The following is a 23,844-nucleotide window of genomic DNA, read 5'->3' as shown; positions in this document are numbered from 1 at the left end:
TTTAAATATTCAACACAAGAGTCCGTGGAGCCTTGGTTGCAAGTCTCAAAACACAGGATAGCCAGATATCTCTAGCCTGTTGCCACAGGGTGCCTCCATGATGGGGAGAGCACCACACCACCCTGATAAATAGCCCCTTAAGTCCCACTTGGTTGCGAGTATTGGAACATAAATAGGGAAATACCAGGGTGGCTCCTTTTTTGTCAATGTCTAACTCAAGGTGCGAGTATTGCGATCATGACAAGGGCTTGCCAGGGCAGGCATCCATCCACACACAGCCATTTCGGGGTATTTGCCCCTCGTCAGTGTGGGGTAGGATTCTTATATTATTATTTCCCTATTTATGTTCCAATACTCGCAAGTGGGACTTAAGGGGCTATTTATTAGGGTGGTGTGGTGCTCTCATGGAGGCACCCCGTGGCAACAGGCTAGAGATATCTGGCTATCCCGTGTTTTGAGACTCTCAACCGAGATTCCACGGACTCTTGTTTTGCATTATCGAGAAGTGGCCAGATACACCTGGAGCTCGGAGACTGGACACATGCTTAGGTAAGATGTGCAAGTGTCATATGTTGTGGCTGCTACACCTACTTGAAGATTTCTCGACTTCTGGAAGCAACATGTCCCCCCCCAGAAAGCAGAGTCAGATAGACACAGATTACACACACAAAAAAAAATAATAATAATAATTTGTTATATATATATATATATATATATATATATATATATATATATATATAACAATCTTTTTGAGTAAGGTCAGTTCATAAGTCAATTCTTTGAGCGGAGAAGCGCGCAAGCCCTCCCATAGACAGCCTGTATGACAAGGAGGCTGGCGGGATTCCGCAACAGAGTTTTCTTTTACTCTGTGTAAACTGGCCTTAAGGTTTAGTAAATAGTACAGTATTATGCGGGAAGCCATTTTGCCTGAGCTGTTTTTCTTTGTTTGTATTTTTAAAACCGCATTTAAAAAGGTATGGTTTACAGCCCCATAGACCTAGACAAAATAGACCAACCCCCTATTCCTATGAATGACTGCATATTTGGGTATGCTCTGTGACCTGTGCAGTCTCTTCCATTCACAGGGAGTAGTTTATTCCGTGACATGCTGCCAGCAAACGGACTCTGTTTTATGGACAGAACAGGGTCATGTGCAGCCTAAAGATCCCCATACACCTTTAGGCTGGGTTCACACTACGTATATTTCAGGCAGTATTTGGTCCTCTTGTCAGGTCCTCATAGCAACCAAAACCAGGAGTGGATTGAAAACAGAAAGGATCTGCTCACACAATGTTGAAACTGAGTGGATGGCCGCCATATAACAGTAAATAACGGCCATTATTTCAATATAACAGCCGTTGTTTTAAAATAACAGCAAATATTTGCCATTAAATAGCGGCCATCCACTCATTTACAACATTATGTGAACAGATCCTTTCTGTATTTTCAATCCACTCCTGGTTTTGGTTGCTATACAGCCTCAAATATACAGCCTCAAATATACGTAGTGTGAACCCAGCCTAATTACACTGATGGCTTCAAGTATGGTCGACAGAAGTATAAGGTGTATGGGGACGCTTAGTCATGTGATGGTTGTATGGCTCTGAATCTGAAATAAAAATAGTACTGCCTACTTTCAGATGGTTGTAGTACGGCTACCTATTCATATATCTCTTTTGCAACCATCCATTCAAGCACATTTCCGGTAAACACAGGGAAAGATCGGCACTCTTCTGCAGTGTCTTCAGAAGGCACAATCAATTGTAATCATTCTTGCAGCTAGAGATGAGTGAACCTCCAGCATGCTCGAGTTGATCCGAAACCGAACTTTTGGCATTTGATTAGCGGTCGCTGCTGAACTTGGATAAAGCCCTAAGGCTATGTGGAAAACATGGATATAGTCATTGGCTGTATCCATGTTTTCCAGACAACCTTAGAGCTTTATCCAAGTTCAGCAGCCACCGCTAATCAAATACCAAACGTTTGGGTTCGGATCGACGCAAACCCGAACCAGGTTCGCTCATCTCTACTTGCAGCCATTTAAATATATTGCTGTCGGTCGCACATCCCGTTTACACAGGGAGATGTGCAGCAGATAGCGATATATTTTAGCATGGGACAAAAGATGTGATCAGGCATTTTCCCACTCCTCGGCTGATCACTAAACCTTTTACACAGGCCGATTATCGGCTGAAGGAGTATTTCTAGCAACATTCCTTCCCAATCGGCTTGTGTAAAAGAACTCCTCCACAAGCTGATAAATGCCAGTGAGGGTTCCTGATCTAACGATCCTTAGATCAACACAAGGTTCTATTCTGAGGTGCTCATATTGCGCCCAGGACGATATGCAAAGCAGCTGTCTGATGCCACCTTCTGGAGGCAAGCTTTCCCTTACAGACAGTGTCTGACTAATAAAAAGTCTTAAACATGGCTAGGAATGTAAGGAAGGTGCTGGTGTTACCTTTCACTGTAATTCTGTACAGGTCACTTTACAATACCCTCCTACTCATCACCACAGACAGAACAGGAAGTCTCCGCTTAGTTTTAGGCTTAAAGAGACTCTGTACCCATAATCTGACCCCCCCCCCCCCCCAAACTGCTTGTACAGTACCTTCGGATAGCTACTTTTAATCCAAGATCTGTCCTGTGGCCCGTTTGGCAGGTGATGCAGTTATTGTTATAAAAAAAAAAACTTTTAAACTGGCAGCCCGTGCCCTACGGTGTGGCCTAGATTGCGTATGCATTAGGCTGGCACACCCTCTCTGTCCCTCCTCATCATTAGGAATGCTCCAGGCAGATTGTCTCCTATTCCCCACCTGTTTAGCCCGGCACATGAGCTGGATCGTTAAGACACCTGTGCAAAAGTTCAGCATGGAGAAAATGTTCCAGTGGCATGCCTAATGATGAAGAGGGTGGTGAGGAGGGACTGAGAGGTGGTGCAAAGTTAGGGCACAGATACTCAGGTAGGGCACAGGGCTGTAGGTTTAAAAGTTGTTTTTAAGACAATAACTGCATCACCTGCCAAACGGACCCCAGGACAGATCTTGGATTAAAAGCAGCTATCTGATGGTACAAGTGGTTTGGGGGGGGGGGTCAGATTGTGGGTACAGAGTCACTTTAATGATGAGAATGTAAACTGCAAGATTTCAGGATTTTATTGAAAAAAAACACATTGTACTTTATATTAGAGGTAAATTTTGGTCATTGCATTCACTGATTGATGCATTTTCGGAAGACACCTAGCAAAGAGAACCTTTCATGGAAAGACAGTTCTCAGTAGTGTATGCTATATTGTTCTTCTGGATGCAGCAAGGCATTATTTCAAGAGTTCAACTAATCCAAGAGCTGGAACCCCACTGATCACAGGAATGTGAGTTTTAAATGCACATTAGAGTAAAGCCATCTTCAATGTTGTGTATGGGCATTGCAACTTCACTCAAAATCTATGGGTCTGATTAAGATGGTGTAATACAGGCTCCAGCTTTCTTGAGCAGTCCCATAGTGTGTAAAGTGTTAAACAGCAAGGACAAAGTACTGTTCAATGATGGTGTTGGGGGATAATGGCAGATATGTAAACCTTTTTTATTTTTAGCCCAGCCTGGCAACATTTACACCTAAAAAAAATTATTTCAACTTTCAGGCACAGTGTGGACCCTCTGAATTACACTGTACTTTTTCCTAGATAAGGCAGACCGCCTCAGATTACAAGCTCAAAGTCTCTCCTGCATAGCACAAACTAGGCCACACCACCACTTCCTGTGTTCTAGCTTTGTCGCTCTACAGCTAGAGGCAGAAGGAAAGTGAGACATCTAATGGCCAGCATTTTAGGGGCAAAAAAGTAATTTTTGTAAAATTAAGTGATTTACAAATATGTTAGGAGTCACATAGGCAATGAACAATTATAAGACCTTTACAAGTAAACATTCCAATAATGACACACAAAGCTTTTACTCTTCTGTATTTTATTTCAGACAAAAATACGAAAGAGGATTACTGTACAGTATCTTGAAAATCCTATAAACCTCATCAAGGTTGGCACACTTTCATAAAACACCAAGCCTTAAAAAAAGAAAATCAGTATGGGATAAACAAACTCCAAGTAAAATCATCTCACAGCATAATGCATTCCTAACATCAGCAGCAACCTATGAGTATTATCACAGACAAACACGACAACTTATTACACGCAATCATTCATCGGTAAAAGGATTCGCTATATAATGCATTAGGCAAGAACGAACACCCCGTTTTTTTTTTCTTTCTAAAATCGACATAAAAATAAGCAACTGCAAACGGTTATCTTAGATCCCTCTCATAAAATATGGCTCTCTTAAAAACACAGTAAATTACAAAATAAAATTGACTAGAATTTTAAACTACATTATAGTAATTAAAAAAAAAAATCACATCTTTGGAAGATTATTGCTCGTCATCCCTACCCTGGAGTGATAAATGTATAGCAAAGTTACCTCCTCTTTGTAAGTATAACCAATGGCCAAGTTATACGGATTACAGTCTAAAGTAGAGTTATATACAAAAAGGTGTTGGCAAGTTACCAATTAGTGGTAAATAACCCCTTAAAATGATATAGGCCAAGGATATACAGGACACCCATTACAGAGGCCTGAAAAACTTAGGCTACCAAGAAACTTAGGGGTTGTGATATCATGAATTATATGGCATTTTGCACAACAAGCCTAAGTACCATCATAGTTCTGGAGGAACTGAGCTACTCGGCATACTTATTTTTTAACCCTATGGAGCCTATGGCTCCTTTTGGTTTTCTACTCAAAGTGGAATTTTACCTCCTCTGATTCCAAAACAAAAACCCTGGAGAATCCACTCTAAACAAATATATTATTTTTAATGGAAAAAACAAACAAACAGTCTATACCAAACCAATTTAATGGGATATCTTAAACGCAGACTATGGAGCAAAGCCATTTTATTAAATGGTGTCTAATGGTCAACATGTTTCTGGGCTAATAGACAGGTCTGTGTGACTTGATAAAGGGGCTATATGCACAAAAACATGTTGGCTATTACACACTATTCAATAAAGGATCTTTAAATCACTTTACACTGTTCACTGGTATATGACCATGGAGGGGATTGGTTCAACTTTCTTCTTAACTGAAAGTGTTCTGACTTAGCTCACACACAGTGGCTATATACTGACTAGATATGCACAACCACTATGGGAGAGGGTCTTTGTACCTTTTCCGATCTCCATTGATACTAGTGCTGTGCTGCCCTATGAGGGCCTTTCCTATTCTTTCTCCAAAAGCCATTGACTGTTATCCTTAGAACAAAGCTTGGTGGTACTTCACAAGAGAGTCTAAAATGAGTGAAAACATATCTTATACATTACAAAAACTGCCTGACAAGAAATTCACCTATTGTGCTTCCTGCTACATCAAATTTAGTTTGTTCAAGTTTCTTAGTTTCTGCAAATACCACATTTCATTAGATCTTCATGTTCCCCCTACTCCTGGCAGAACCCAACAGAGCCACATTTACAGGACACTACGCCAGTGTACACAAATCTATAGCTTATATACGAAAGTAACCTCATGCCAACGTCTAGATATTCATAGCCCTAGCACAAGGCCATGAACCCAGAACACTTTTCACAGTTGCCAAGAAGAACGTAGGAGGCATCATCCATTTTGAATGTCACACTGTGCTGTCGATATTGGCTCAATGTCAGAACATACTACTCACACCATGTATGTGTCCTTTACCCCTGAGTACTGTCCAGCCTGACAGAGGAAGAGATCAGTAGAAAAATACTATAAATCTGAGAACCCACCCCAGAACACAGTTGCTATATCATTAATAAATCAGAAGCAGTGATTGTCTATGCATAGCCCAAGAGAAGATCCCTAAAGGTGCAATTATTTGATACTTAATCACGAGTATGAGGAAGGAGAACAAACCAGGTCGATGTGCCGTGCAGATCACACCATAGACCCCAATGTTATCGTGTATTATAGCCTAAATGTCATTGTAGTACACAAACACCCATGTAGAAAGTGTGCTGGTAAAAACACAAAAACAAGAGATCACGCATCATATTCCTACATAAAAACAATGAGCTTTTCTTGGTTAGTGTTCCAAATTCTATCCATTTAGTCATTATAAATTACACAAGCTCACATAAGGCCCACACAAAGCCTACAAAATGATCTAGGTATGTACTCACAACATAAGTTATATATTAACATCTAAAAACAAAACAAAACAGACCCACTGCTTCTACCTCATAAATAGACTAATCGACATATGGTCCATTAAGATGGGAAAGGACAAACAAATGCAAACAAACACAACAGAAACACCCACAAAGATCTTGGCTAGATTGGAATGAGATTAAAGTCTAAAAAACATTAAAAAATAGTCTAGTTTAAAAAACAAATGGTCAAACATAAAAAGTGTACCCCGAATAAAAAGAAAAAAAAAAAAAAAGTCTAATGTGATAATGTTCTCTCCCAGAGACTCAGGAACTGCTGCTTTGTAATATACTTCATGGGTTCCATTAAACCCTCTGTTCCCTTGAGAAGTATTTGGTTAGGGCTGGTCCTCTTGATGTAGGGGCAGGCTTTTTGAACTTCTTAAGTATCTGCAAAAATAAGGGGAGATCTAAATTAAGGACCAACCAAATACATAAAATAATGACTTTGCTAAATCAGTCAAAAATAAATAAATAAACCATATGGTAAACTTATGTACAGGTCTGACTTGCCTGTTCACAATGACTAAGACTTGTGTGGGGTAACGGTACCCTATATGGGGTGGAAGAAGGGACAAAACAACAACTATCTCCAGATGTTAATACGTAATTCCAACCTCAAGCTATTTATATTGCATCCCAAGCACCTGCACCTGCCCAGACATTTGGTTCTCCCATAGAAGACACAAGTCCAATCCGAAGAAACTTAGAAATCTCAAGCAAAACGCAATCACAAGTGTGATACCCGACATGTTGTGCAATGTAATATAAAATTATCCTTAGTGTCTTACAATGATATTTTATAAACGTAAGTAAGTTGATATCATTATGACAACGGCTTGGCCTTGATGTATACTTTTTTCAAACACAAGATAGACTATATGTATATAATCTCTCCTATATGTATATAATCTCTCCTAATCAGTTACTATACTAAGTCAATGTATTCCTCTGCAGAGATTAATCTTGGATTAAAGACCCATTCAGTGATCTAATACATTGCGCAACTTGCATGATTATCTCTTTTACGAACTGCATCTAGGCCCCTTGTAATAAGTTATCCAAAGGAATTTCCTATAGGCAGAGAGTACTTCAGTCGTACTGATCTCAGTAAAGAGTTCTATGTTGATGGCAAAACCATCTCTGGACATAGATCCTTTGTTGTATTCCTGGTTATAATAATCAGACAGATCCTGGAGAGTAGTTATAGGGGGTGAAGAGGGTACAATGCTTTTGCATTGATCAGTGCTTTGTTTGTACAGTCTGCCAAAGACAGACTGTACAAGATTTACCCTGACAACTAAAGAGGTAACCGATCGCCCCCTCAGTGACAAAATCATGGAGTGCCAAACGGTCCCCTGACAGGTGTGCACCTGTCTGTTCACAGTTTGCATGCTGCGATCATTATTGACCAACCGCTACTGTTAACTGTCCAACTGTCACTGATTTTCCCTGACCAATCCCTGAGCTAGGTATTTCAAGTGATCTGGCCAATCACTAGTCAGAGTTAAGGCCTTCAGTCTCTTTCCAGCCAATCAGAGAGTAGTTTATTCCCTGAGGGAGATCTAGTCAGTTGTTCCAGTTAAGATTTCTTAGAGGGAGGTTCACGCCAGAGGGAGCTCCTGCTATGGTTCCCTGTACAGGACTCAGAGCCAAGCATTTCTTCTCAAGGAACCCCATCTCGGATTTGTCTGGCTAAAAGCACACAGAGGAGGAGGCTGAGGTAAAGAGGACTAAAGAGACAACTCTACCTACGCTGGGTGGCTACTCTATACTCATCCCGATAACTGAGACCGGATCTCAAGTCAGTGCCTACGTAAACAAGTAAAGCTGAAAGACTACACTGCTGTTGCTAGGTTTCCTTAAGGGTCCCACCCGACGACTAGCTGTACCCACAAGGTGGGGCCTAAGTTCCTGTTTCTATGTCATAACATGCCCATAGACAGCAACGGGTGGATGTTCATACCCAAGTACTCTCTCTCTCTAAGCCCCCACTGCTGAATACCTTAGGATCTAGGTAGGGCCCCCAATAACCCTGAAGTAGCCCTCAGTCCACTCCTCTCTTTCTTAAACCAGCTTTCCAAACCAAGTTTAAGTTAGTAACCCAGAAACTTGTCAAGTGCTAAAAACTACTATTTCTCCAGCGAGAAGTTGAGTTTAAGTCAAAAGTACTCAGCTCAAGGGATTGTTGTTTTTTTTTTTATTTGTTTGTCTTAACTCTACTGGAAAGAGACTGTATATTCTGTATTGCATTTCTAAGGATCTAAAGTAAATTGGTTCCCTGTTCCAAGTTCAAAAAGGACACCTACACCTGTACTAACTAAAGAGTGTGTGTTAGTATATCCACACCTGTACTAACTAAAAAGTGTGTGTTGGTACATCCAGGGGTGGGCGCATACCACTTCTGGCCACCATGACAAATGCCTCAGGGGTACACTACCATCTTGCCCAGCTATACACCACCTGGCAACCCCTGGTCACCACATAAGGTAGGCTCAATATTCAACAACCGCTAAAGTACCATCACAATCAGTCCACTTCTATCTACTAGAAGCAAGAATGTTATAGATGTCACTTTAAGGGTAGAAACCCACTTGCCGGATCTGCAGCGAGCTCCCTCGCTGCATATTTGCAGCGAGTCTTGCTGCGGATCCTGTCCCTATAATTTGAATGGCAGACAAATACGCAGCAGGGATGTACATCCCTGCTGCGAGTTTGTCCACAGGCCGCCCCGTTAACCCCCCAGCCGCCGGAGCTGATACTTTACCTGATCCCGACTCCGGCGGTTCCCGGTGTCTTCAGCAAGCTGGAGTGGGGACCAGGTGAAGTATATGCTACAGCTCCGGCTGCCCAATCGCCCCCTGCCGGCCCGCTTGATCGCGCCCCCCCCCCTCTCCAGCCCGATCAACCCACCTGCCCGCCCCGGCCACCCGATCGCCTGCTGCAGACAAACTCGCAGCAGGGATGTACATCCCTGCTGCGTGTTTGTCTGCCATTCAAAGTATAGGGACAGGATCCGCAGCGACTCGCGCTGCAAATATGCAGCGAGGGGACTCGCTGCGGATCCGGCAAGTGGGTTTCTACCCTACAGGGTTTTACCCACACCTATTTTACTCAACTATCATCTCAGTTACTAAAGATTAATATTTGGGGGTTTACCATTTATATTGGCACCATTGGCAGGCTACTAGGCCATTGTGTACAAGAACATGCACTTACTGCACATGATATGCCTGCTATATATCCAGACCAGACAACTCACAGAGAAGGTTAATTCTCACGTGTCTCCCTAAATATTGCAGGCATATTGCCATCAGTCACCTGGCTTTATTTAGCCATACAATGCTGATCTCTGCGATTTCCATGTCAGCTGCTAATCCTTCCTCAGCGTAACCACATTAAACCCCTGGGACAGGAAGCCCAGCCAAATTAAGTTTCCTTGGGGACAGACAACATGAGTTCTCTATCCTTTGGGCAAGCAGCAGCCTCATTAGAACACAACACGGCAACAACAACAAAATTTCATCTGTGTATCCAAGGCTGGCCAGAGACGGCGGATTTATCCCCTTGGCGACATAGTAGCAGCAGATTAGCTTTGGTTTCCTGCCTACAAAATATCTCAATTCATTTAGGTTTTTAGCTTTGGATGACGTCACAACTGCTTTCATTTACTATATTATCCAATGACAACAATCATAATTTGCTCTGAGCCTGCCGTTCTTCCTACACATCTAACTGGGACTGTCCTATTCCATGTGCAGCCAGTTCCAGGCCTTCCTATTTACTAGCTATCAGTGTTAGTTTCCGTACCCAATAGGTTTATGATGGCTTAGACTGCCAACTATGCAGGACTCCAGAGGAAGAGCACCCAGATCCACTCTGCGTTGACAAGTTGAGCAGTGGTCACCTCCCCATTGACAGTCTATAGTAGAGATGAGCCGAAGCGCTCACCGAAGTGAAGCGAACCGCTCCGCTTCATTTGATCGTCGCTCTGCTGATCACGCCGCCTGGCTTCCTGCACTGCTCCGCTCCGTGCCACACCTCCCAGGATGCCAGAAAAAGCTGTATTCAATCCTGGGAAACTTCTAGTTTCCCAGGAATGGATCCAGCATTTCCCTGGCACCCGGAGTGGTGCAGCAGGGAGCGGAGCAGTGCGGGAAGCCCGGTGGCGTGATCAGCAGAACACTGATCCAGTGATGCGCTTTGCTATGCTTAGATGAGCGCTTCCCTCATCTTTAGTCTATAGACATCACTGAAGGCTGTGGACTGTCAATAGGGCGGGAACCTGATCACTTATGCCCCCCCCCCCCTTGAGAACCATTTTGACAATTAAGGTCCCCCAAAGACAACAGCCTAAGAACTCCTTAGCATCTGAGGCATTATCGGAGTACACCAATAGCTATTAAAGTAATAATAATAATAAAAAAAAAGTGTCCAAATCATCTTTTTTTTAGAGGCTACCAGGCCTATTTAAATGCAAACAAATTCAAATTTCGCAGGATTACCATGGGATCGCTCTTCGGCTAGTAAGTCCAAGAAGCAGAAATATGTTCAATAACCTCTATTGATGTATATTGATCTATATTGTGATGCATTTCGTCTATGTACTGTAAGAATCTTCAAGCATCTTGCCGTCCGAACATCTTTCCCATGGAAAACCCGCAAATTTGAATTTGTGTACATTGGATCTGATCAGTAGCGACGGTGAACTGTGGCTGCCAAACTACCAGACAGTCTCTGCCTCATTGTGCTTACACCAGCGTTGTGCCTGTCCGATGCACAACCCTGCAAGGCAAGGAGACCATCCCTTAGGGTTCTGAGGATCCCTGACCTCTTTCTCTGTATGGGAGGTTATTGCGCTAGGGAACGCTTCTTCTGCTTTGTTTTTCCACAGACCTATTTAAAGTGGGATTTCCATAAGTTATGGTCCCCACTTATGCTACAGAGACAGCAGTGCAATGTGATTTCTGATATGAAACATATCACTGGCACCCAATGACTAATAAGAGGATCCCTCCATGTTCCATTGTGTTGACATGCTGCACTATCCTTGAGGCTCCAGCACAGGTGTGGCCACACCAATTTAAGAAAAGAAATACAGCACTTAAGTTGCACTGATCCTAAGGCAGTGTAATATTACAATTTTCTTGGTTGTCACTGGAGAAGTTGACAAGCTTTTTGTCGGACACATCCCTAAGTGCATAGCTCCAATAAGGTTAGGAGACAGTTCATAAGATTACTGTACAGATTCTTGTGTAAAAAAACATTTCCCAAACTGTGAATTATCAGATGCTCTGTACAGATATACTTAAAGGGGATTTCCGGAGAGCAGGAAAGATCCTACCTTATCTGCTCTCTGGCACTCCACTTCCCTCTCTGCCCATCCGTGCTGATAACTTTCACAGATGAGAAGGGAGCAGGAGCAGGTTGTGTAAGGCTCCGTGTGCGGGTTGCAACATCGGTAACATCAGGCATCACTACCTGCAACATGCTCCTGAAGTGGGAAAGTAACGCCGGAGAGCAGACAAGGTAGGAATTTTCCTGCTCTCCAGGTATCCTCTTTAACAGGTAACAAATACTGAGAAATTTCAGCTCTAATCTATGCCAAATATTAGAGAAGTCCGACGAGAATTTTTATTAAAGTATTGTATTGCCCCGAAGAAGTAATACAAATCACCAATATAAACTTTTACGGGAAATACTTTTCTCCTGCACTTACTACTGCATCAAGGCTTCACTTCCTGGATAACATGGTGATGTCACGACCCGACTCCCAGAGCTGTGCGGGCTGTGGCTGCTGGAGAGGATGACAGCAGAGGGATGCTCAGTGTCCCTCCAGTGCCCTGTGTCCCTCAGTGTCCCCCCTGCCATCATCCTCTCCAGCAGTCACAGCCCGCACAGCTCTGGGAGTCGGGTCGTGACATCACCATTTTATCCATGAAGTGAAGCCTTGACGCAGTAGTAAGTGCAGGGAAAAATGCACTTTATAAGCATTTCCCGTAATAAGTGTATATTGGGGATTTGTATAACTTTTGGGGGCAATACAATATCTTAATAAACATTTTCACCGGACTTCTCCTTAAAGCAAAATTCTGGACCTTACTACAGACTAATACAACGGTAATAAAGTGTCATCTGCAGCTTTTCATCCTACCACCATAGAGGTAAAGCGCACGTGTTGTTTCAGGTGACTTTTCAGGATAAGCTGCAGTGTATTTGCTACTGCTCTGGACATTTCCTGTCTTGGACAGAGGTAGCAGCAAAGAGCACTGTGTCAGACTGGAAAGAATACACCACTTCCTATAGCACATACAGAAGCTGATAAGTATGGGTAGACTTGAGGTTTTTTAAATAGAAGTAAACTACAAATCTATATAAAACTTTAGGAAACCAGTTGCTTTGAAAGAAAACAGTTTTCACCGGAGTACCCTTTTAAAGGATTGCCTGTTAGTGGTTTCTCTCTTTGCCTGTATACCCAGACAGGTATCAGGCAATGCCTGTCTGCCATATTATACAATGTGGTCTGGTGTTTTGCACATACACGGAGGGCGACGGGCTTAGCATAATCTAAAATAAGCAATTTACCACAAAACACCAAGCTAGAGGAAGAATAGTTATTTACCTGCATGATGTTCTTGCTGGCCCTCCAAAGGTGCTGTATTGTGTTCTGGAAGGAATATTATAAGAATGTAAATTACAAAACTGAACAGTGCATCAAAAATAAATCGACAATCTCTTGATGTCTTAGCCAGTTCTGTTTGCACACTCTTGTAGCACGGTCAACATCCCACAATAAGTAGTCAGATGAACTTCCTGTATTAAATCCAATAAGGACTGCAGGCTGTGCCATGTTCTGTAGAGTGTCTCTTCACAACAGAAGAGAAATGGCCCTGTGTGGTCTAACGGACTGTGTAATGACTGTCACATACTGGACACACCGAACCTACGAAGTATAGAGGACTTACTAGTTTGTTTGGTATGCAATGTGGAAAGAAAGATAAAGAGAACAGATGGAATAAAATGACTAGAAACCGCACAAAGCACTATTTTACCCCATCACTATGGGCAACTTGACATAACCCAAAGAACATTATTATAAATCAATAGAGATAGTTGGGTGCTCATGGTGTCCATCAGGAAACATATCCAGCACTGTGCTGTGATTTCTATAAAGGGGAAATACTACAGAAGTGAACAGGGCCTTGTGTGCAAACAAGTTATATTCATGTATAGACATTGGATAACTATGTATGTGTGAGTCCACGAACAGAAACGGCAATGGGCTCCAAGTCAGGTTTAAAAAGGTTTATTACCTTAGAACCTAACTCCTTCCCTACTAGAGTATCCTCCCCTACTATTTGACTATAATCCAACTCTACTAGTATTTCTAAGGGCCCTATTCCATGGGACGATTATCGTTGGCATAATCGTTAACGATAAATGATCCAAACGACAGCTATTACGAAAGACCTGAAATCGTTCACCAATTCACATGGAACGATAATCGTTGCTTATGATCGTTCTTGCGGTGGTCTTGTCGTTGCGATTGCGTTCGGCACTACTGCAAACAACGTCTTATTCAATGTGAACGATTTGCGAATGAGCAACGATAAAAATAGGTCCAGGTCTTATTAAACGATCAATAATTTCTCGTTCGGTGGTTAATCGTTAACTGCTATTCAACCGAACGATTATCACTTAGATTCAAATGACTTAACGATAATCTGAATGATAATCGTCCCGTGGAATAGGGCCCTAAGACCTTTGGGAGTTAAAGCAGCCAGCAACTTCTTAGACAGTTTTACGGTACTGGTAGAACTGCCCAGTAGCCAATCACGATAGCCTGGAAGTCATCTTGCTGGTCTCAGCAGTAGCTGCAGAGTGGTCACAAGATGAAGGATTGCCCAGTGGGCAGGAAAAGGGTGCACAGGACTGTAAACTGGGGACCAGGAGTCAGAGACAGTAAATTCTAACTATTACATATAAAACAGTACAGCTCCACTGTAGCACCTATCTAAATGGATGTACATACCTTCTACCTTTTCACTTGGCCTGTCATCCACAACTGGATTTTCTGCAAATAAAATTGTTTTATTAGAGCCTGTAGATGAAAGTAGTATGTAAATGTGTTGTGTTTTTCTATATTGGACTATAGTGGTACACAGTAATTATCCTATGGAACAGGTAATACATATAGATTATTGGTGTTTAGACTGGTATGAACATTCCTCATATACAGTACAGTAATGTGTAAATGTGTTTGTGGTCTGACAGAACACTGTGAAAAATATACAGTAACAATCTAAATCAGAAACTTACAAAACTATCAGGACTAAAAGGACTAAATTAATTTTTATTGACTTCCTAAATCAGGCAACATTGTAAATAGTGTTCACTTAACATCTCTCTGCTGTATAATCTGAGTAACTCCTTCACATAGCCTAATGTTCTGCTGTATCTGACTGCAAACTGCTCCTGGTTGTATTAGCTGTTCCTCCCTTTCCTCAGTGTTAAAATTAGCAAGGAAGGAAGGTAGAGGGGGCAGATTAGGGGAGGAAAGAAAATATCCAAGGCTGTGGTTTATCAAAGGTAGGGCTGTGCTCACATAAAAAAAAAAAAAATTATATTATATTATATTATATATATATATATAACCAGGAGGAGGAAGCTGGCTTCAAATTGCAGCCCAGAGGCACTATAAAATGATGATGATTGAAGCCTGCAACTTTATCAATCTAGGTAACCTCGAACATATGTAATAAAAAGCCCAAACCAGGAGTGGGTCCAAAACACACAAAAGGTGTGTGTGTGTCTGCGTGTGCATGTGTAAAGGGCTGTAAAGTAAAATTTGACTCTCACCAGGTATTTCATTCTGTTCTACTTCAACATGTTCATGAGCTAAAAGAAAAAGAAAGGCATTATTGCAGTAGGAAAATTAAATGGTTATGGTGACATTTACAGCTAAAAAAATAGTAAGGTCTGATTCTTATGTTCTATGCCCAGACTGTACGCAATGGATTGGACTTCAGAACTCCCAGCATCATCACTCATGATGATGCCATGAGCTCCTGAAATAGTTACATTTCCACACTACTTTACCGACACAGCAGCGCAAAGAATGAACTATTTTAGACAATGAACATTCATAAATACGCCATATGGATTACCCCTTTATTACCCTTTTTAATATAGCAAGATTTTTGGGTCATTGCACAGAAAGGTAAAAAGGTCATCATCAATACTCACGACTCTCCGGCTCCTCACTTTGAGCTTCTGATTGAGAAAAGATAAAAAGACACAAGTCACTAAATGTATTTTAAAAAAAACAAAACAAAAAAACAGACAACATAATAGCTGCCTATGTAAATAGTTGTGAAAAGGTTGCCACATTATTATCATTATTTTTATAACAAAAAGCTAAAAAAGATACAAACAGACATATTGACAAAATTGAACTACAAACAAAAAGTAGTGAGGATAGGGGTAAAAAAAAAAAAAAAAAGACATTTTCTTGGCACCATTATCAGGAGCTTTGTAGTTTATTAAATATGTAAATTAGGCAGTTTGATGCCCTGGGGGCAGGACTACAGCCCTTAGTGTACCAATCCGCCCCCGTCCGACCATGCGATTAATTGTGCTTTCTAAAGACACTGCAAACGAGTGCCGATCTCTCTGACCCTAAAGGCTACACCTAACAGAATGGCTACTTTGTTACGGCTAGTGGAAGGCCATCGGATGCAGTGCATAATGGAGGGATGCAATGGCTGAATGCTCCAGCACCTCACACCCTGTATAAGGTATAACACAACTGGACAAATTTACCACTGAATGTACACTTTTTAGGCACTGGTGCGTATACTCACCGCAGGTGATTGGTGTCCTGCATCGTCGTTTAACCCAGCCTCCCGCTCACGTCAGACACTGCTGTGTGACTCCTCTTCTGTCTCCTGTGATTGAATGCCGGAAGTCCTGCGGTTCCACAGAGAATGCATTGAAGCGCGTGACTTCCGGCATTCAATCACAGGAGACAGAAGAGGGGTCACAGCAGCTGCTGACGTGAGCGCGCACCGGATTTGAACGGCGCTGTGGGACCGGAAGGGAGCCGCGGGACACAGATCACCTGCGGTGAGTATTCGCGCCTTGGGCTGACAAGGAGTATGGTTTAGCACAAAAATTGTATGGCTCAATAAAGGGTGTATTACCATCTTCTAAAGATGGCTTTCTTGCCCCCTCTGGTCTGTTTACAGCCTAAGGTGGTCAGGAAGCCGAAAATAGTCTACGTTTATACAAGTCACAGTTTACGCACTACTCATTGACTTAAAAGGGAAGTTTTTAGATGACACAGACCCATCGGTTTTGCTATAAGTGATTTTCTTTTACTTATTTGCACACAGTCCTGCCGTATCTGGTGGTCAACATGGTCAAATGGTATAGCAGGACAAATATGAAGCTTTATTCAGAATAAGCATGTTAAAAATTCGATACACCTACAACTCTAATTAATGGCTTCTAGGTTTGTGCAGTTACAGCGCCCTGATTGAATTGCTTACCGACATATTGTGCTTACAATAGCAATAAGTTATTTATTGAATCACTAAAAGGGGGGGGACCATATGAAATCATCCCATTTATTACACAGACTATAGCAATTCTTACCATTAACCTCTTCTTCACTGTCATCAATGACAATTTCCTCTATAACTAGAAAGGAAAAAAATTAATAACGTTTTACTAAAAGACTGAGAAATATAACAAGTGGAAATGCTGAAGCAACACACTAGTACGTAATGCCCCGATCTCATTACTAAGAGAAGTGATAATCATAAAACGCAAAGAAGAAAATCCCAACTCAACACTTTAACAAAGCTAATTGAGAGTTGGCATTGATTCTTGCAATGTCAGCATAAAGGAAGCCGACCATCTAAACAACTGACTATTACATCATCTGCACAGAGATGAGATTCATAATGAAGCATTAGAGACCAGGATTATTGGAGATGTACATTACAGACACGGGACTGCTATACAGGGGCACAGGCATATACACAATCCTGGATGACATAAAGGGGTCTTTAAACTAGAAGCTTCAATTAAGAGCGTCTAACACAAACAGCTAAAGATCCTATTATGTGGGGTGATGATTGGCTGGAAGGGGGTAATATTGCCCTGAATAGTAAGCCCAGCAATCAGCAGATTATACAGCCCATTAAGACAGCTAATAATTTAGGCTGAATTTACGTGATTCTGACTAAACTATAATAATAATAAAAAAAAAAAAGACAAAAACAGAATACTTACCTAGCCCCAGTCCCCTGCAGGTCCTTCACAAAACACACATCTCCTTCTGTCCTCCAATCTCCTGTCTCGTTCTTGCCTCCAGGACTCCAGGATGAGAGCTAAATGAAGAACCTGCCTGTTCAGCCAATCACTGGCTGCTGCAGTGCCCCATCCTACTCCAAGCTCTCATCTCACGAGCAAAAATGAGACAGGAGATCAGGGGAAAAGAAGGAGCTGAATAGGAGCTGCAGTGGACTGGGGATAGGAGAGTATAGCTTTTTTTTTTTCAACCTATCAATTACTAATGATCCTATCCACCAAAATGCTAAATAACACCAACGCTTATAATAAGGACACTTCTTTTGTACACTATTTATACGTACCCTCTACAGTATCTTCATCTGTTTCTAGATTAAGAGAGGGAAATATTTTTATTTAATGCTTGAACAATAATACATTTCAAAAGTTCTTATTGTTGTTGTAAAAGGTAAAAACTAATGCAAAAAAAATCTATGACCTAAACAGCATGCCCATCCACAGAGACTATTGTTCTGCCTTATATGATTGTGGTTGGTTCCGTGCAAGAGTGGCCATGGAACACTTCCACATCTGAATATGAGCATAATGGTTGGGAAGAGGGTTCTTCTAGATTCTAGGGAACTATTACATGGAGTTATAATCTGCCAAATCAGGCCGATCGGCAGATTATCGCTCCATGTAATAAAGACAATGATCAACCAAGGCAAAGATCATCAGCCGATTGTACCAGCTCAGAATTACTTATTTTTTTCTTTACCCTGTCGGTGACGACATGGTGTCAATTTTTGAAAACGCCGCCCGGTTCTGTGTTCTTCCCCCCGCAATGTAACTATATCCCATTCCATCCCCACCCCTCGGTGACACACATCCATTAAAATCAAGAAAAGTGGCAACACCAAGAGGAGGGGATATTGAAACACAAGGGGGCGCTGGGTCTGCCTTCAGTGCATAGAGTAGGCCATGCACAACCGGAATCAGTCACAGTTTTGAAAAAATGTACCATGCCACCAGGATCGCTGTGTCAGCAACAACAGTGTTATGGAAGAAAAATTTTTTATTCCGAGATGACCCATTCAATTAAGGCATGTTTAAGGATCTAAAGGATTTAAAGTTAAATTTAAAACCTCAAATGCGGAAACGCTGCATGGCGTCTTTCATGCTAGCTTTGTGTCCTATGGTGCAAAGGGCCGGCCGGCTCTATTTAGTGCAGAATAGAAAATACAAGAAAGGCCCTAGAGCCTACACCACAGTGTGAACCTAGCTTTACACAATTTTTACAGTATAAGAGGTGCACAGCGCCTCTGTGTGGATGTCACTTACAGTATGGGTATAACTCAGATAATTCAAGCAGACGATAAATAACTTGTGATATTCTTATATAATATAATCATTTGACAGCAGTATTATCAGTGTAACCTGCATAGTAACAAATTGCTATAATAAGGTATAAAGAGGAGCTGTCACCACTCCAGACATGTAGCTTTCAGTAAATCCTTGCTTTCCTCATTACATAAGAGTTCACGCTCCTTTCAAACTTTGCATTTTGTAGAGAACACACAATTAGAGGAATTAGATGTACAAATCCTCTAAAGACAATGCCTTCTACAGAATGACTGCAATAACCTCTTGATATTAGCTAAAAATACTCATTATGGGACAGCAGGGGCGCTGACCTACTAGGACTACAAATCCAACAATGCAGATAGAAGCAATCACATAGGTGGACTTTAGAAATATCCACCATAATAGGTCACTGCTAATACAACATGCTGTAGTCATGATCATCATACCGTATATCTAGGCTTTTATTGGTTACCTGATGTTTCCGTAACAGATTCCTCTGTTTGTTCAGGCGCAGTTTCTCCATCTGGCTCTGGAGCATCTAGACAATAGGGAATAGGATGTTAATACAACATAACTAAAGAGCTTTCCTATGCCCTATATGTAGTAGTGGGCAAACGTTTAGAGCATGTCACGATTTGGAGTTCCCAAGGCATCTAACTAAGATGTACATACCTAGTAATTCAACCGGTTCTTCCTCTTCCAGCTCTGTCTGAGGACTATATTCATTTACTGAAAACACAACAAAGATATATAAAACCTATACAACAATACAAGGCTTATTGCTAGTGCATTAACTACCAATGGGACTATGTGCTTGGGTTTATGAGGAAAACAATACTGACATCTTGTGGTGCGCTCCTTACAATACTGCTTCAGACTCTATATACAGAAGGGTCCGTGGTGTGCAGCTACAGCAATCCCATAAACGTAACTAAAATCATCAGCAACTTACAACAATCTAATTTATAAGTGATCTCCCATGGATTAAAGGGATACTAAGCAATTTCTATCTTGGAAAGGACTAAGCCTAGTGTACTCGAATAGATAACAGAAAGTCCAGAAAAGGATCTGTCTCCATATTAGTGTTCTCTCTTGTATTTCCAGAAACATTTACATGTAATTTCCAGCATTTACAGTACTATAACCAGCAATTTACAAGCCTTCTGCTATAGGTTTAGTTCTCTTTATTGGGCTGCATTTATGTGAGGATTAAAAGAGGTTTCACAGGAATATACATGGATAGCCTACTTTTATGGTATCTATAGCTGGGCCGATGTGCCTGAAAAGACAATGATGGTGCCACAGCACCTTAGTTCCACAACTGGCCAGGGTATTATTAAAGGATAGGCTATCAATGTACATACCCAAACAAATCCTTCAAAACCCCTGTGTGGCATCTGTTTCACAAATAACTGGTTATAGAAAAAAAAAGGCTATAACCAGTAGAAAGAAATACTCGCTAAGAGAATTCTCTCCTCACTCTGATGTTAATACAGGAGATCGACCTCAATACAATTTATGGGACAGTCTCCTATAGCAAAATTAAGGGAGAAGTGTTCACCACATGCATCTCCCCACTCATTCTAGCGATCAGCGGAGGTACTAAAACCCAGATCCCAAATGATCAGAAGTTTTTCTTTATGACAGGTAGACTTTAAGGGCCCGATCATCAATAGAATGAAGAGATCAATCGATGCAATACATAGGTACTGCATTGATCTCTATGAGCAATCATGGAAAAGGTGACTAAAAAAATGTGTTTAAAAAAGGTTTGTAATATATAAATAAATCCATATAATAAATTTTAAAGTTTAACTATTAGAGATGAGCGAACCTTGAGCATGCTCGAGTCCATTCGAACCCATTCGTTAGGCATTTAATTAGCGGTGGCTGCTGACGTTGGATAAAGCTCTAAGGCTGTCTGGAAAACATGGATATAGCCAATGACTATATCACTATATCCATGTTTTCTTCATAGCCTTAGGGCTTTATCCAACTTCAGCAGCCACCGCTAATCAAATGCCGAACGATCGGGTTCGGATGAACTTGAGCATGCTCAAGGTTCGCTCATCTCTAATAGTTAAACTTTAAAATTTATTATTATTATTATTAACTATCATTTAAAATATTTTTGTGGAAATCAATAGCACAAGTGGTTTTAAGAAACTCTGCAAAAGCCTCTTTCTGTACCCAAAAAGCTGTTTGACAGCCTCCGCCACCATCCCCCCCCACCCCCCCGCGCGCACACACACACACACACACACACACACACACACACACACACACACACACACACACACACACACAGTCTACATTTCAGAAAAGTGAAGATGGGTTTGCTGAGTCCATGGTAACCTATGGAGGGGGGAGGGGCCGAGATGGGATGAGTGAAAAGGAAAAGGAGAGAACCAGCCCTGCGGTTTGGAGACTGCCTGGGCTTATAAAATGCTGGATTCACAGGTCAGAAAGCTCAGTGCTGGCCTAAGAACTTTGAGGTAAGATTGCAGGATGACGTGCTTTGCAGGGCTGCTTTTTCTCCTCTCCGTGCCCCCTTGGCCCGTCCCCCCTACATAGACCATAAGAGACACAGAAATCCTGCTTTTTCTGAAGGGGGAAGGCTGCAGAACATCTTTGTGAGTACAGAAGGAAACATTTTGCTTAATAAAACCTATTAAAGAGTTTCTTAAAATCGCTTGTACTATTGATACTTATTGAGTTCTGCAAATTGAAGTTTAAATGACGGAAAAAATGCTACAGCAACCTGCAAATGTCAGGACTGCCGCCGTTATACACACAAAATAAAAACCTGTTTTAAAGTTTTTTTTTTTTTTTTTTTTTTATGAGGTTCTTAGCAAAAAAAAAAAAGAAAGGCCTCTCTGCCTGTCAATCATCCACGCCCTGCCTGTCGCATCCACGCTCTGCCTGTCAATCATCCACGCCCTGGCCATTTATTTATCCGTTTTCTTTTTTCACCTTACATACCTTCATCATCCTCTGAGGGTTCTTCCTCCCCCATCAAAACATGTTCATGTGTTTCAGATTCTTCCTGATCTTCTGACACCTCAGCTTCGCCTTCTTCCTCTGTTGCTGGCTCTGCTTCAGGTGTCGGAACTACTTCTGCTTCCTCGGCATCCAATGGCTCTGCCTCATACTCTACTTCTTCAGGCTCTTGTGTTTCTGGGTTCGGAGCATTCAGAAATTCAGTGTCTGCCTCCTCCACCTCCTGCTCTGCAGGTTCTGGTTCTTGATGTTCTGCTGTTTCATGTTCATCTTGTGTTAATGTTGCTTCCTCCATGTTGTCGTCATCATCATCATCATCATCATCATCATCATCAGTAGCAGCAGGTTCGTGCGTCAAAACGTGCTCTTCAACTATTTCCTCTACAGCTACAGGTTCTTCAACAATAGCTTGTTCCTCTTCTGCTGGTTCTTCTATCACAGGTTCTTCCTCCAGCTCATCTTTTACTTCTGTAGGGGTTACAACATACATACAGTATATAAAGATTGTCTGGCAGCCAGTCACAGGAAGCAAAACCATTTTTGATTACTTTAGGAAAATGGATAGACATGGCAATATTGGTTATGTTCTATAATAGTGTCTCCCCTTGGCATATTGGTCTTGGTCCTAGAGGTCAGAAACCCACTGATCATGAGAATGAAGGGGGTGCAGCACTGGTACCCCAGTGCTGCACACCCTTCTAAGTTTTTGCTGGACACCAGGGGTGGGGAATCTTCGTCCCTACATCTGCAAAATTACAATTTCCATCATGCATAGACAGCCAAAACCTAAGCTGTGGTTGTCCAGACGTGAAGGGAATTGTAGTTTGCAACAGCTGGAGGGCTGAAGGTTCTCCATCTTTGCTGCAGAGCATGCTCCCGGCCACTCAAGCAGTGCAGTTAATTGAAGATGCTCAATATGCATGTGACAAGGGACCACTGTACAGGGGGAAAACCATAATGGGGATATAGCAATACACCAACATTGAATCCTTAATGAATCTTATGAACCACGGGAGTCCCAGGGGTCAGATCATCACTGATCATAATATTACGGTATACTCTAGTGATGAAAACACCCCTAGACTCATGAGATAGAAGATCATATAACTTACTAAACTACGTGGGTTTTAAGTCATACCTGGTTCTGAGTGAAGGGTTTCATGAACATTGGCCTCCAATGCATCCTCTAAAGAGAATTCACTCGCCGCATCTGAGGGAAATAAAAACAAGAAGGGTCTGTGAAGAACGCAGCCAATACCCACATGTGTGAACAACGCCTAAAACATATAGCAACCACTGACATTATCTGACCAGTTACTATCTCTTAAAAGGAGAAGTATCACAGAAATAAAAAAAATTAAAAAAAAATATCACAGGCAGGCGGGAGGTGGCGGAAACATAATAAAGAACGTATAGTTACCCATCCCCGTGTCCCTGCAGCACTGCCTTACCAATCTAGAACAGTCACAGGTGTCCTGTTGCTCCTCCAGCTGCAACATCACATACTCAGCTGATGGACTACCAGCTCAGCCAATCAGTGACTGGGATGGGACATTGCTGCAGTCACCTGACTGTCTGAGCGGGCAGTCCATCAGCTGAGTATGTGACGTTGCAGCAACAGGATCTGGAGCCATGACGTATCAAAGCCAGCTGAAAAGGGCATCCGGCCACTGTCCGAGAACGGTGAGAGCGGCATTACAGGGGCACGGGGATGAATAAGTATTATTAGGTTTCTACACTCCATGACCTTACTGTAATTTTTTTTTTTTTTTTGGTGGGACTTGTTGCACAAAAATAAACAGACATAAAAGAGGATTTAAATAAAAATATAAAAAATTACCATCTTGTATTTCATGATCATCCAGAGCATCTTCTATGTCAAACACATCTGAAAAGAACATCAATTTGTACAATTACATCCAAATATAAGAACAAAAAGTATTCCCATCTAA

The 23,844-nt window shown here is 41.7% G+C and overlaps 1 protein-coding gene across 4 annotated transcripts in view; it reads right to left on the bottom strand.

Annotated features, from left to right (window-relative positions):
* The window catches only part of ASPH (aspartate beta-hydroxylase), a 144,608-nt gene that overhangs the window by 58,084 nt on the left and 62,680 nt on the right, over positions 1 to 23,844 (bottom strand). For all 4 annotated transcript variants that reach the window (XM_069957539.1, XM_069957540.1, XM_069957541.1 and 1 more), the window contains 11 exons: positions 23,733 to 23,780; positions 23,031 to 23,102; positions 21,875 to 22,360; positions 19,565 to 19,621; positions 19,365 to 19,430; positions 17,893 to 17,916; positions 16,889 to 16,933; positions 15,479 to 15,505; positions 15,092 to 15,130; positions 14,265 to 14,306; positions 12,855 to 12,899 (listed from right to left, as the gene is read on the bottom strand). In XM_069957539.1, the coding sequence (XP_069813640.1) occupies positions 12,855 to 12,899; positions 14,265 to 14,306; positions 15,092 to 15,130; positions 15,479 to 15,505; positions 16,889 to 16,933; positions 17,893 to 17,916; positions 19,365 to 19,430; positions 19,565 to 19,621; positions 21,875 to 22,360; positions 23,031 to 23,102; positions 23,733 to 23,780 (951 nt within the window). The remainder of the gene's footprint in view (positions 1 to 12,854; positions 12,900 to 14,264; positions 14,307 to 15,091; positions 15,131 to 15,478; positions 15,506 to 16,888; positions 16,934 to 17,892; positions 17,917 to 19,364; positions 19,431 to 19,564; positions 19,622 to 21,874; positions 22,361 to 23,030; positions 23,103 to 23,732; positions 23,781 to 23,844) is intronic.

Source organism: Dendropsophus ebraccatus, chromosome 2, assembly GCF_027789765.1.
Source record: "Dendropsophus ebraccatus isolate aDenEbr1 chromosome 2, aDenEbr1.pat, whole genome shotgun sequence".
NCBI lineage: Eukaryota > Metazoa > Chordata > Amphibia > Anura > Hylidae > Dendropsophus > Dendropsophus ebraccatus.
The sequence above is the reverse complement of the archived record's forward strand: the minus strand, read 5'-3'. Positions and strand labels throughout refer to the sequence as shown.